Here is a 15,448-nt window from a genome sequence, read left to right as displayed (position 1 = left end):
CACTTTGGCGGTCTGGGGTTCGCTGGTTTGGATCCCGGGCACGGACCTACGTACCACTCAAGCCATGCTGAGGCGGAATCCCACATAGAGCCAACTAGAAGAATGTACAACTATGACATACAATTATCTAGTGGGGCTTTGGGGAGAAAAAACGAAAAAAGGAGGAAGATTGGCAACAGATGTTAGCTCAGGGCCAATCTTCCTCAAAAAAATAAATAAAGTTCTAATTTTCCCCACACCAGCAAGTTTGGAACCCTTAACCCTTTGTCAAAGATAAATGAGCTTGATAGTGTCCAACTACTTTGCCATGATACAGCCAGAAATCTGTTTGGAACAAAAGATTTTCACCTTCAGTCCCCATTCCCCTGGACGGCAGCACCGCTAAGACTCTCCCACTTAGGACAGTAAAACCTATGAAAACACATAACTGAGCCCATGCGAGCTGACCCTGGCACAAAACATGGAGCTCAAGGAAAGACTGCGGCCCTCAGATAATCCTTCCTTTTGGGTGAGACACCGCTGCCCTCACGCCCTGTCCGAGGAGACCTCACCAACTATATGTGGCAGTGGTTGAGGCCCAAAAGGTGATGACAATCTGACCTAGGGGCCTTGTTGTGGGAGATAGGTAGATGGAACAATATTTAGGTGGCAGAATTGACAGGACCTAGTGAAAGATTAGACATGCAGGGAGCAGGAGAGGGGATTCAAGAGTGATGTCCAGCTCTGGGGTTTGGGCCATAGGTGGATGGCAGTGCTAGCCACTGAGCTCAGGAGCACTGGAGAAGCAGGAGTTCTGGGAAGCGGGGAAAAGAAGGGAGATGATGGGTTCAGACTGAGACATATTGAGTCTGGGGTGGCTTGCAAGACATCCAAGCGGATCTGTCTAAAAGTGCTGGGAGACATAAGCCAGAAGCTCAGATGTGAGTGTTTCAGTCCATTAGCGTAGGGAGTGCCCTGTCCCCTTCCCCTCCATGTGGACTAATGTATCTCTGCAGGTGCTCCATCTAGCTCCCTATTGCTGCCACTCTATCTCCTCTTCACTCCTCTCTATTAACCTCTTCAATAGCCTGATCAAATGGCGGCTAGATCTAGCAAGCACTGAGTAATCGAGGTGTTGTCATTCACTGAACAGTACTCTTTTCTCAAAAGCAAGAACATGGTGCAAGTGGTGCACGTCAGGAGACAAGTGCCTGTAACTCAGAGGTGAACTAACTGTTCTAGAACTAGGTACGAACAGCAGGAAGAAGTAAAAGACAGAAAGCTAAAGAGGAGCAAAAAGAGGGAGAGAGATGAAAGCAAGAGATGAAGAGATGTCTCAAAAAAAACCACAAAACCTTTAAAAGGTGTTCTACTGAACGGGTGTCTGCACCTGCATGCTGGCACAGAGGAATAAAGCAAAGGGCATTACTGCTACTAAAGGCGCTGAAAGGAGAGGCTCGATTCTCACCCAATTCTCATCAAGGCTTGAAATGCCCAAGTTCGTCTTGAAAGGAGGACTTTTGTCCTCAAGCCTGCAAATACTGGCAATCCTTATATATGGAACGCTTTCGAGGGGCTTAAAATGAGGCCAACGAGTTAAGTTGCTATACATTTATCTATGTGTTATTACTATTGTAAGACATTAAAAATATTTTTCTATTTAAATGTTTTTAGTTGTAATGAAAACAGTAAATTAAAAAAAAATGAGAGACAAATATTACGTTTTTCATTGTGATTAAGCTTTAAGGACTCCAAAATAATATAAGCATTTTTCCAAGAGAAGTACTTTTGGGGGCTCTATTAGAATCAAAATGAACATCAAATACACAAAACCCAAAAGGTCAAGGATGAATAATAAGAACTACCCTACACCATGTTCTATAATTCTGATTTTTGGCCTTAATCCTTGGTGTTCCCAGTTCTGACATTCTCAGTGCCCCCAGGGGCTTTCTTTACAAATGTATCTCTTCCTACAGTTTGGGGCCCCATACTGTGCCCGTCCCTATGTGACTCTAGTCAGAGTGTCCTCAACTGCACGATCCTAAGACATTCTCAATTCAGCTGCACATACATGGTTAACAGGCCTAGCTGATGGGCTTACAGAGACTGCACACCTGAGCAAGACCTGGTCTCTTCTCAAGGAATGTGCCACGCCATGCCACTCCTTGCTCTAGTTTTTCCTTATTTTCCCTCTTTCACTTTTACCTTGTTTTATCACTTTTTCCTTCTCAAAAAGTTTTAAAGTGGGTATCAACTATGTCCTATGTACTTTAATATTTGAAAGCTGAAAGGTTTTGAAAACTAGAAAGCAAAAAGTTATGATTTTAATACAGTATTTATGGTTTTCAAATATAGACTCAAGTTGATTTGAAAATACCACTAAACACTGTCTTTTTTGTGCAGTGGTAAAAACAAAACAAGCAACAGAAAACCAAGAGCAGAACCGATATCTCCAACACACGAAGGAGTTAAACCTAAAGCCACTTTGGAAAAATTAGGCTCTACCCACTCACTACTGTCCCTTTCCCACTTAGACTCCTTTCAAGTCTTCCACGGGTCTCTGAGGAGCCCAGTTTGAATAGCTCTATTCTGAGGAATCCCTAAATGTCTCTCCCCCTCATCACCACCATCACTACCACCATCACCATCATCTTCATCATCATCACCAGCATTATTACCTCCTCCACCACCAGCACCACCACCACAACATATTCTGACTCTAGAATTTATTCCAAACATGGAACGTAAAAAGATTATTATTCTCTTTATGTTTAAAGCACACTATTCTTCTTAGGAGAAATTTATGACTTCAACAATACTTGAACAACATGCTTTTCATAAACCAAAGTCTCTTAACTGTGCTATCAATTCACAAATCTGTCTTTCAGTAGTAGGCTAAAAGAACCATGTGAAAGAAATTTGTGAAATGACTAACTTTCAGGAGCAGGTATTTTGGAATGAATGAAAGCTCTGAAAAATAAACCAAGACTGAATTCTCTTATAAGTATTCTAGACTCTCCTGTACAGCCCAGGAGCTTTAGAAGGCTAAAATCTACATCCATCGGACATGCAGCAAGTCTGAGAGAGTTTATAAATAAGTCTTCATGTCCATAAGACATCAAATACTTCACAGCACTTTGAAGTTCCAAGTATTTCCACACATATTGACTTAACTGAACCTTACAAATTATGTCCGTTTTACAGACGGGGAAACAGTGCCTCAGAGAGGTCAAACTTGGAAAAGGTGTTACAACTAACAAGCAGCATGGACTGAACCAAAACCTGCATTTTCAAAATAAAATTCCAGTGCTCTTTCCATCACATCATTCTATTATCAAAATAATTTCCCCCAAAAAAAGCCTTAAAAAGAAAAGAGTAATGAAGTTTGTGCATAATGGTAAATTCTCTTTTCTTCTGCTGTTTAAATGATTTATGCATTCTAAAAACAGGTGTCTCTATAAAAATATAAGTAACATAACTGTCTTAAGTGATTAAATTAAAAAGGATCACACAATAGCATGGTTTAAAGAGAAAAGCTTTTTTTGTTTTTAAATTCTAAAATGTTACCATATTAAGATAAAATTTTCAAGGAAAAGTATTTAACAAAGAGCTTCCAAAAGCTACAGTAAGTAAAATTTTAATTAGGTATCAAATTAATCAGATAGGGAAGTGTGAATAAGATTTACTCAGAAGTGTGCAGAATGCTTAATTAGTACTAACACTGACAAACAGTACATCATTCTTTATCACCAGTCCTTTTAACCGAAATTACAAAATAATAAACTATGTCTTATAAGAAATAATTCTAAGTGCTTTCCATAGTTGAAAATGTATGTTTACTAATGCTTACTGATAACACAAATCCCTTGCCACTTGGCTGTCAAGGGGCAGGATAAATGTAACAACTGTTTTCAGCTTTTGAGAACCAAAGACGCCTCCCTTCCACTGCATTTACTGTATGTAAAAATTTCCTCGAGAAAGTACTGTGAATTCAGAATTCCATCGCTGGACAGACTCCGAAACACTTCGTCTGTCAACGTCTATAAATGCAAGCAATTACGAAATGCAGAGCGGAGTAAAAGGTTTACTGGAAACAATAATGAAAGTGTGCAAAAGCACGAGCTTACTGCCCCGTGTTTTCCTTCAGAGCGGCAGTGAAACGGGATTGCTCCCTCTGGGTTAGGAGGCCACCGGAACAACAGGCACCCCGGGGTTCCTCAGCGGCTGTGCGCAGAGGCGCCATGTTCTCCGCGCGCCTGCGGGGAGCCGGGCGCGGAGGACACGGCCGAGGGCGGCGGGGCGTCAGCTGGGAAGGGACGTGGGGAGGCCGCGCGGGGTGCTCCCTGTTTGGTTGGTGTCTCCTGCTCTCGAGCGGCTGCGGGGAGGAAATACCTGCGGAGAGGGCCGCCCGCCCCCGGGGACGCTACCTGGCGAGCCGGCGGCCTCCGCGCCCTCAGCTCCGCTGCGTCGCCGCGCGGCCACCCTCATCCTGTCCCGCCGGCAGGACACTCCGGGGCAGGCCTGCGCCCAGGCGACCTGCAGGCCCGCGGGCCGCCAGCGGGCCGGGGCTGGCGATGCCCTTCCCCTCCTGGAGGCATCCGATTCATCCCCTTCAACCAGGGGCAGGCACCCACCCCAGAGGATTCGGAAGCTTTGACTATCTAATTGCAGCTGACACTAAACCGATCTGCCTTCCTCTTTAAATTCTTTCAATTGTCACAAACATTTTCACTTCAGGGCCCAGTTACAGTGAGCACCAGAGCCACTTTTCTTCTGTTTTTTTGAAAGTCAGCCAAAAGAATAACGACATATTGCCTATTGGCTGCATGCAAATACACTGCTGCTTTTTCCTATCGCCTTTGTTTTCCGTTCTTCTTCTTTCTCGCTTTTCCTAAACAACCCCTAAACAGTTGGCATACCAACACTAGCTATAATATTCTAAATGAGCCCCATATGTAAATTGGCAAGTGTCCAACTTCTTAATTACTTTCCTGCCTCTATCTAAAAAAGATCTAAGCGGCAAACAGCACGGCTATTAATCAAAGCCTCTGTTTATAAACGTACAAAGCAGCCACCAAAACAATTACATTCTTCTGCCTTTAGCACAATGAAAAAGACTTCTTTTAAAAGATAAAAGCTCTCAAGTGTTTCAAGCTGGAGTTATGCTGCAGAATTGCAAGAATATACTCTGAACAGAAAATAACATGATAAAATGACTTTCTTCTGGAAACTTAAGAGTGTGAATTACTAAATTTATACGCTAACCTTTATCTTCCCAGTTAAAATTTTTTGCGAATTGGCTAAATGAGCTCCCCTCCAAATCAATACATGAATTAAAAAACCCATTTTCCCCTGTATTATTTTATTAGAAGGCCACTGTTTTATTTCAGGACAAACTGCTGTTATTTAAAGACAGAACCTGGAACCAGAGCTGGAGGAACCCCAGCCTCTCTGTCTCACAGGAGCCCTTTTGCCACTGGTGACTCATTATGATGTCTCTGGTACTGCCAGTGACGGAGGAAGGAATAGGGATTCTCCCAAGGAAGGAAACCACCCCACAGATTAGTACTTTTGCTCCACTAGTTCTGCCCCTACCCTCTTCTCCCTCTCTGGAGCTGCCCAGTCAGTGGTCTCCAGGATTATGAGACAGCCCTTCTGTAACTGAAATGCTCACAGACCCTCCTCGTCCCAAGGCTCTTGTTAGGGCTCCCCTCAGTTCCTTTCCAGTCTGTATATGACATTTCTAGGCCTTCATCATGCTGGCCGCTCTGGGCACACCATGGTTTTCCGTGAGGGATGTCACCCACAAGAGACATCTAAAGTGGAGTCACAGCATCAACGATTAATGGGGACTGTCATCTTGATGCTGGAAAAGTCCTTATTTTGAATTGGTAGCCCTCTATAAAGAATCCATTTTTGCTTTAAACTCACTGAGTTTCACTTTGACATCAGCATTATTGAACCTTAAAAGTAGCCAGGACTCATTTTTGCATGCTAGTATTGGAAGTCTTGGTTATCTTAGAAAATGCGATAGTGTTGACTGAAATAATGCTACAAAACCAGTGACGCCTCTCCACCACGTACCCAGGGCTAATGTGGAGATGGCACTAAGCCAACACAGAGAGGGGATGAGGGAACCTGAAATGTGGGAGGAAATGAGAGGAAGAGTTTAAATTGCTGTTCCTGGCAAAAGTTCAACTGGTCCTCAGACTCAGCTTATTCTTTATCACCAGGTGACAGAGCACGATGATGGTGGTCACTGGAAGGTTAATGTTACCTACACTTCTAACTGTTGCAAAGAGGCAGCGGTCACCTCCGTTTTTGTCCCCACTGCTTCTCGACAGTCTCAATTCCCCTGTCGCTAGTTCATGCCACAGGGCAGAGAATAACTGCTAAACATTAGGCTGGCAATGAAGAGCTACGCTCTTAGGGGTCTCGAGAATGTATTCCTATAGTTGGAACAGCTGGGTCAGGAAGACAGGATCACCTACACTTTTTATAAATTCTGCCAAACTGCCCTTCTTGGAGGTTGTACCTATTTACATTCCTATCTACAGCAAAGGACAGCTGTCCTTTCCCACACCCACACAGTCAGGTGTGGCTGTTCTGGAGTCTTGTTGTGAAGACTAAAGAAGTTAATATGTGTAGAGCACTGGGATCTAGCAAACTCCATGCACTCAATCAATAGTACTGTTATTATTATAATAGATTCTAAAGTTTTGGCAATTTGGTATGTGAAAAGTGGTTTATCACTGTTGTTTTCTTTCTTTTTATTTTTTTAGAAAATAACTTTATTTATTTATTTTTGGTGGGGAAGATCAGCCCTGAGCTAACATCCACGGAAATCTTCCTCTTTTTGCTGAGGAAGACTGGCCCTGAGCTAACGTCTATTGCCAATCCTCCTCCTTTTTGTCTCCGAGGCCCCAGTAGACAGTTGTATGTCATAGTTGCACATCCTTCTAGTTGCTGTGTGTGGGACGCCGCCTCAGCATGGCCTGACAAGCGGTGCGTCAGTGCGCGGCTGGGATCCGAACCCAGGCCACCAGTAGTGGAGCGCGAGCGCTTAACTGCTGAGCCACGGGGCCGGCCCTATCACTGTTTTCATTTTCACTTATTTTTTCCCTGATCACAAATATTATCTTTCAACATGTTTAGTACTCATTTGTAGTAGTTTTGTAATCTGCCTGTTCATACTCTGCCCATTTTTCTATTGGACTGTTTTTTTTTCCTTGCTGATTTGTAGGAATACCTGGTATTTCTTCTCAGGTTTTATTTATGGGCTTGTACAAAAGTTGGTAACTTTTATACACTCAAATTTGTCAGCCTTTCTTTTCATGGCTTCTTGCTTAAGAAAAAATTTCATCCCAAGATTTGGAAATCTTCTCCTATATCATCTTCCAGTAGTTCTCACAGTTGTGTTGCATATAGCTTTCCAGCACTCTATTGATTTGAGCCACCATTTTCTCAGTGATTTGCAATGCTACATTCCTGCTAACCTAAATCTCCATATATACGTGTGTGTTTCCCCTGGGTCTCTCTGTTTTGTTTCATCAGTCTATTTGTTTATTCCTGCCCCAGTAACACACAGTTATAATTACTAGAGGAGCATAGCTCCATTTGATAACTCATTCTTCTTCTTCAAAATTTTCTTGGCTATTCTATTTACACCCCTTTACTCTTCTAGATGAGCTTTAGAATTAGCCTATCAAGTTCCAAAAGCAGTTTGTCAGAACGGCTTTGAATATGAATTTAATTTGACTTGATCATCACAAAATGTTTTTGTGCTAGTTTATTGCTACTACTTAGTAATACTAATGGCCAACCTTTCTAGCCCTATTTCCTGTTGCTGCCCCCTTACATTCTGCTCCTTAGACACACTGAACCACCTCTGTTATCCAAAGAGGCCCTATAATTGCGGGTCTATGCCTTTGTGCATGCAGGTCACTCTGTCACTTGCTTTTCACAGCTAATCCAAAACTCAGCTCATATCTCCTCCAACAGAAAGCCTGCCTTGGCAGCCCCACATAATTGGTCTGGGTTAACTGCCCCTTCCATGTGTGCACATGGCACCCTACAGTTATCTCCATCACAGCACCCTACAGTTATCTCCATCACAGTACCTGTAAATTGCCTATTTACTTAATGGTCATTCCAACACACCTCAGTCATGAATTGTGTATCCCCTACATTTAGCAGGCATTCAATAAATGTTTTGCTCAATGAATTAGTGAAGAAACTAAAGTTCTGAAAAGGTAGCATCTTCTCCCCCCTTCTCAGAGGTATGCAAAGTCAGTGTTGCACTGCTGCCTAAAACTTCTGCTGGAGTAACAAAAGGAAAGAGATTGTGAAGTATTAAGCTAGTGTACTGGTTTGTCAAAAAATGGCAAAACTTGGGGTTGCAGTTTTTCTATATGAATAAGTTTGACAGATTAATTAAATCACAAGGTGAATCATAACAAAACTTTATAAGAGCCAGACTGATCTACTGACTCACGTCCTTTTAGGAAGCATGTGGTACATAAAGAGAAAGAATGACGATAGCATTCTTGTCAGGCCAGGCCTCTCTTCACATCCACCAGCTGTCTTATACAACAGTATATACAATTTACCTATAATTGCAAGGCTAAAAATACTAGCAATTCAGTTTTCAATTCTTTTAAAACTTTGCCATTTGTACACCTATACCATTTAATTTTATCTGTAAGTCCTCTCTGTTTACCAGCATGGACATGTAAGCTTTCTATTACTACAGGAAGAACTGCGACAATCCACCTTCCCATGGAAGAGGCAAATGGTCAAACCCTCTGCCGTGAGGAAACCAGGATGTCCATTACTTTTAGCAGCTTCGTTACACAAGGCAACGATAAAGGAGATTCAGACTCCACCAGTTCCTTCCAGGGATATTTAACATTCTTTCATCTTTGTCAAGCACACTAAAACTTGAAGGCCGGGAGTCCATACACTGATACATTTGGGAATAACACAGAAATTAATGTGCTGGGCTGAAATAACTCCCAATTTCACTTTTCTTTTCACCAGAAACAGTCTTCTGGTAAATTCTTAAGGATTAGTCACTCACCTGCCCCTGCTTGAGTCATTCCATTTCAGTTCTGCTGATCCAGCATTCATACTCTTGAATTTAACCTTACAGTTAGAGGAATGGAATCACGAATGAAACTATACTTTTCATTTGAATGTAGGAGTGGCTACAGGAGTGGAAACCTGCTTACACAGATACAAATACAATGAAAATCTATATATTACTTTAAAAAAAGTTATAAGAGCTTTTACTTCGAGCAGTATCTAGAAAAGTTTCAATGCAGCAAGAAAATGTGGTTACCATTCTGGAATATACTAATAGAATTTGACCTGGACATGAATTAAGAAACTTGTACCATGAAAAAGAAAATTTTACGGAATACTTCCACTCTAGGAAGGACAACTGAAATTTCAAAATATACACAGGTCACAGAGTGATGAGAAACCTTTACTGCACTGTTGTTGAATTTAGTCATTTAAAGATTTTGTGAGTTTAAAAAAAAAAAAATTTCTGCTCCCTAACAGTGTTTCAAAGACAGGTACATACATGTCACATATTGTATAAGTCTCACAAGTCCCACATTAACAGCTATCATCTGCATTTACTGAGCACTTACTATATACAAGGCACTGTGCTAAGTATGAAATAAATACCTCATTTTCAAAATCCTGTAAAGTAGGAATCTCCTCATTTTATAGACGAGGAGTCTGAAGTATAAGAAGTAAAGGTGAGTTGGTCAAGGTCTCACAAGAATCATGGGTCTGAAAACTGAATTAGGCCTGTGGCCCCCAGACCTGTCTCTTGAGCACTCTGCCATACTGCGTCCATGCATGCTAATGCTCACCTACAATCCCTGTGCTGATTCCAGAACAACATGGGATGGTGTTCCTGCAATGCCTTCCACTGACAAAATCAAACAAGCTCTTTGGAATAGTGTTTAGGTCAGAAATTAAAGGGAAGGGACTTTAGAGATTAGAGGTCATGAGAGGTTCAGACCTCTCATTTTGGATAAGAAATGGAAGTATTAGCTGATAGCATAAGCAGTGCTGGCTGCCAGGTCTTCTACAGTTTAGAGGTCTTTCCACCCTGCTAAGCTAGTCATATAGGAGGAAGTTCCAACATTTTCTTTATAGGATACTTTAGTTAGCAAATAATATAGGTTACACAGTTTACAATAACTGTGAAGTTGTAAGTTGCAGACTGAGTACCTTACAGCTTCAAGAGGAGCAGCGAGGATGGAAATACTTAAGGGGCTTCATAGAGGGTGGGTGACAACGATTTGGAGAGAAACAAAGGGGAAAGGCAGTCAAGCGTGTGCACGTACTGTACAGGAAAAGACGACACTGAGCACGGAAAGGAAATAAGCCCAATTAGAATAGAAAGTAGGCCATGGGGAATAAGAGGAAAACTGCTGGCTAGACAAGGCTGAAGGGCCTCGACAGCCAGGCAGAGAAACCAAGACTTTGCACATTAGGAACTAGGAACCGGGACAGGTTTCTGAGGGGACCTCTGATGCAACAAAAGGTGACGACTTAGAAAGATTCATCTGGCTATGATACCAGAGACTGTTAAGGAAGAGATGAAATTGTTTTAAAACAAAGAGTTTTGTTTGCGAGTCAAAAAATCAATCATTTCTTATTTTATTAATATGAATATTACATAGATTGATTCCATTTTCTCAGACGTTTTTATATATAATTTAGTCTTCATAACTAAATTGATGAGTTAGTATTCAACGTATATATTTTAAAAGTACAATGAACTAGGAATGGCTTTCTGGAGAAGGGTATTACATTTACAGACAAATATTTTATTAAAGAATATTATTTCATAACAAAATTTTATTGAATCAATTCCTTGATTATTTACTACTTAATCTAAGAAGGTACCAGAAACATCTTGCACCAGTAGCATTTGATGAGAACACTGATGCAATACTGCCAGCTAATCAAACAAGATAAATCCTGAAAAAAGCAGGGCTGTTACATTTCTTTTTCAGCTTTTCAAAATAAGCATCTTAATACAGCAAGCTATTTAGGTATGACCATACAATCTTTGTCTCTGCTAAGATTTTTCTGAGGACCATATTTCAGTGTAGAAAGTAACTGTATGTTTGATTATAAACTGTGGCAGCTAAGTAGATGGGACTATATTCTCGGTCAATGAATGTGTTTGATCTTTCTTTTCTTCCTTGTTTTTTTGGTTACAATCACTGACCTACATCCCCGCTACCAGGAAATTAGCAGATGAGAGCCAACACTATTTGAAGAGACATGGCAAAGTTGTCTATAAATATTCGTTCTGAATATACCACAAAGTCACGGCTTTGAGAAATACTGCTATAAATACTTTCAGGTCATGTTGGAATTATTCCCTATGTTAAAAAGCAGCATATGAAAAAAACACAAATATCAACATGATTGTGACATGTTTCTTTTAAACTCCAATCTAATATGAGAAACATCCCTGCTTCTCTAATTACAGATCTGATTTCACTACCATTAGCAAATGGGGTTTCCACATGAGAACCAGTGCCAGTTGTTAAATGACTTGACACAGAAAGGTTTAAGAAAATAACAGAGAAACATGGCAGTTGAGCACATATACTGTGCTCTCTTCCAGAAATTTCCCTAAAACTTCACTAAAGAAATTTGTAAAAGTATATATCCGTAAGTCAAGAAGACGGCAATAGGAAAGACAGGAGAGAGATGTAACATTCTGGAAGCTGGAAAGCAAATGGGCAAGTGGTCATTTCTCCTGGGAGCCAAGAGAAAGCTAGTATCTAAGTGCAGGCAAGGCGGCCAACAAGAAGCAGGTGGATCAGAACCAGGAACCCTCCGGGGCTGAGTGCGAGGAGGTATCAGGCAGGTTGGCTCAAAGTGTCTGAATAAATTACAGTTAGAAATACCCACTCCCCATAAACCCTATGACCTCCCTGCAAAGCATGTGTGTGTGCAGTCATGGGATAGACATCTTAGTAAACTGAGAGAAAAGCGTTTTATTTAACTGTTCACTGCATGGTTCTAAAGCATTTGCCTTGATAGATTTTTATGTACTGATGTAGAGACCTGGAGTTTCTGGTGAGCAACAAACTTAGCTGAAGTAGCTAACGCCATCTGAAAATACATGTGAAATAACAGAAATAACTAGGGGAAAACAGAATCGAACTTTAAAATCCAACTGAAATCTATCTATCTTATCTATCTATCATCTAGCTAGCTTGCTCGCTCTATTATATGTACATAGTGAATATGGATCAGAATATGTGCATTTTTATTATTCGGCAGCAAAGGTGAAAACAGCACACCAGTCTCAGATAAAAAGAATGCCTCATTCTATGCGGTTTTACCTGGCTGGAGCTTGCTGGGACGCTGCTGCACTCCGGCTCCAGGGATGGGAGGAGGGCTTACCCCTGCAGGCCCGGCACCCTGGGTTGGGCTCACACTGGTCAGAGCCCCTGTAGGCAATGGCTGACCTCTCTTTAATAGCTGCTTCTGTTCTTGCTGACGGAAGCGTGGAGGCACCTCTCGAGGCAGGTAACGGGAGGCAGCTGGCTGCTGCCCACTGGCAGGTGCACGTTTGCCATTGCTGCTGTTGGACAGAGTGCTGGTGGAAGTACTGGTAGTGGAACCGGCAGGTTGGGGCTGGCTTGAACAGGTCTTAGTAGGTTCTGGCACTATAAGGAACAAAATGAAAAGAACCCAAAACTTTAGTAACATCTCCTTAAAACCCAACCCAAACCAAAGAAAACACAACAAAAACTAAGGAAGGAATGACAATGTAGTGCTTTGGAACCAGAACTGGACTAAAGCTTAGAGTTCCAGGTTTGAGAAACAATTTTCCTATAAACTAACTGCGATCTTGAGTAGTACCTCTTGGGCCATAGTTTCCTCATCTGTAAAACGGGTGATTAGGTCAGGTTAGAGCAGCAGTTCTCACACTTCAGCTTGCATCAGACTCAACTTGAGGGCTGATTAAAGCCCTGATTCCTGGATTCCACCCAGGGAATTCAGTAGGTTGGAGACAGAGGGGATAGTGTGAATTTGCATTTCTGACAAATTCCCAGGCGATGCTGATGCTGCTGGTCCCTGGACCACATTTTGAGAACCACTGCTCTCGGTCAGTGTTTCTCAAAATTAAGGACTTTTCAGATGTCCATGAATTTATACATATTTTTATTTTAATTCTGATGACAATGTAAAAAAATATATATTGGGGTATTCTGGGTTATTCTGAATAACTAAAGCATTTGTGGTGATGGCATCTATAACACTACTATACTCCAGTAACAGATTTATTGGAAAAGAACCCAAGTGGGCTAATTTGCAAATGATGCATTTGCATTAAATGAAAGCCAAAATGCTATCAGAGTATGCTGCATAAACAAAACTTTCACAATAATTTCAATAGAGAAGAGGAGCAGGATTGTTGAGTGATAACCCTGAGGGGTTATACTAATAAGCTTGCTAAATGCAGAAGGTGATTTGAGCAGTAACCCTGTGTGCAGAAGGGAGCACAGACACATCAAGTGCAAAAGAATCTGAGCCTCAATAGTGTTCCTATCCTGAACTTGAAACATCAATATCCAGGACATTACATTTGTCTTATTTGAAAAAATTTTTTCTTTCAACTTAATTTGTAAATGTCTTTGGTTTGATAGTTGTGTAAAAGCTATGTGTAAAACGAGTTTTTACCTAGCTCTATATATTTTATACGTATAAGTAACGTTATAAAAATATTTCCAGTCAACAGTAGGGGAACATGAGTTGTTACTGCTTGCCTTTAATTACCACTCCAGTCAGCCTGCATTTCTTGTCTCCCAACATGGGGTCCGCCGTCCACCCCTGTGACCCCACGCTGTCTGCACAGTCAGTATCCGCAAGGCCTCTGCTCACTTTCTTTCTGTTGCCCTCCCCAGCAAACTCTCAATCCTGGATGAAGCCCCTGTCCACTCTTTCCACTAAGGCTCTTTCAAGAAATCACAGCCATGCAGTTTGGTGCCACTATAAATTCATGGTCCCCAACCTCAAGACACCCTCGGTGCTTCCCGACCATCCTACAATTTCCTGGGTCTGCCTGGTTCCACCGCTGTCAATGACTCTTTCAAAACTGTCCACTCGCGAGCTGCTAATGCCTTTATCTCCCCATCCCCAGAAGATGAACTTTATTTTTTTATTGAGGTAACAGTGGTTTCTAACATTATATAAATTTCAAGTGTATATCATTATATTTCGATTTCTGGGTAGACTACATCATGTTCACCACCCAAAGATTAAGTATCATCCATCACTGTACCCATGTGCCCTTTTGCCCTCCTTCCTCCCCCTTTCCCCTCTGGTACCCACCAATCTAATCTCTGTGCCTGTGTTGTTGTTTTTATCTTCTACTTGTAAGTGAAATCATACAGTATTTGACTTCCTCAGTCTGACTTATTTCGCTTAGCATAATACCCTCGAAGTCCATCCATGTTGTCGCAAATGGCAAGATTTCATCTTTTTTTTATGGCTGAGTAGTATTCCATTGTGTATATATACCACATCTTCTTCATCCATTCATCCATGGATGGGCACTTACGTTGTTTCCAAGTCTTGGCTATTGTGAATAATGCTGCAATGAACATAGGGGGGCATATATCTTTATGCATTCGTGTTCTTTGGATAAATACCCAGAAGGAGAATAGGTGAGTCATATGGTAGTTCTATTCTTAATGTTTTGAGGAATCTCCATACTGTTTTCCATAGTGGCTGCACCAGTTTACATTCCCACCAGCAGTGTATGAGAGTTCCCTTTTCTCCACATCCTCTCCAACACTTGTTATTTCTTGTTTTGTTAATTACAGCTATTCTGACGGGTGTGAAGTGATATCTCATCGTAGTTTTGATTGGCATTTCCTTAATAGTTAGTGATGTTCAACATCCTTTCATGTGCCTGTTGGCCATCTGTATATCTTCTCTGGAAAAATTTCTGTTCAGATCCTCTGCCCACTTTTTAATCAAGTTGTTTTTTTGTTGTTGAGTTGTATGAGTTCTTTATATATTCTGGATTTTAACCCCTTATTAGATACATGGTTTGCAAATATCTTCTCTGAACTGTTAGGCTGTCTTTTCGTTTTACTGATGGTTTCCTTTGCTGTGCAGAAGCTTTTTAGTTTGATGTAGTCCCATTTGTTTAGTTTTTCTGTTTCCCTTGCCCGGTCAGACATGGTATTTGAAAATATGCTGCTAACACCGATGTCGCAGAGCGTACTGCCTATGTTTTCTTCCAGAATTTTCATGGCTTCAGGTCTTCCATTCAAGTCTTTCATCCATTTGGAGTTAATTTTTGTGTATAGTGTAAGATAACGGTCTATTTTCATTCTTTTGCATGTGGCTGTCCAGTTTTCCCAACACCATTTACTGAAGAGACCTTCCTTTTTCCATTGTATCTTCT

General features: G+C 41.3%; 1 protein-coding gene across 7 annotated transcripts in view; it reads right to left on the bottom strand.

Annotated features, from left to right (window-relative positions):
- TNRC6C (trinucleotide repeat containing adaptor 6C) overlaps positions 1–15,448 on the bottom strand; it is a 147,969-nt gene that overhangs the window by 66,364 nt on the left and 66,157 nt on the right. For 6 of the 7 annotated variants that reach the window (XM_058561743.1, XM_058561742.1, XM_058561744.1 and 3 more), the window contains exon 4: positions 12,369–12,695. In XM_058561743.1, the coding sequence (XP_058417726.1) occupies positions 12,369–12,695 (327 nt within the window). Of the gene's footprint in view, positions 1–9,058; positions 9,124–12,368; positions 12,696–15,448 lie in introns of those variants that run through there. The other variant, XM_058561745.1, reaches the window with a different exon arrangement.

Source organism: Diceros bicornis, chromosome 18 (genome assembly GCF_020826845.1).
Source record: "Diceros bicornis minor isolate mBicDic1 chromosome 18, mDicBic1.mat.cur, whole genome shotgun sequence".
Taxonomy (NCBI): domain Eukaryota; kingdom Metazoa; phylum Chordata; class Mammalia; order Perissodactyla; family Rhinocerotidae; genus Diceros; species Diceros bicornis.
Note: the sequence above shows the minus strand (reverse complement) of the source record. Positions and strands in the feature narration are given on the sequence as shown.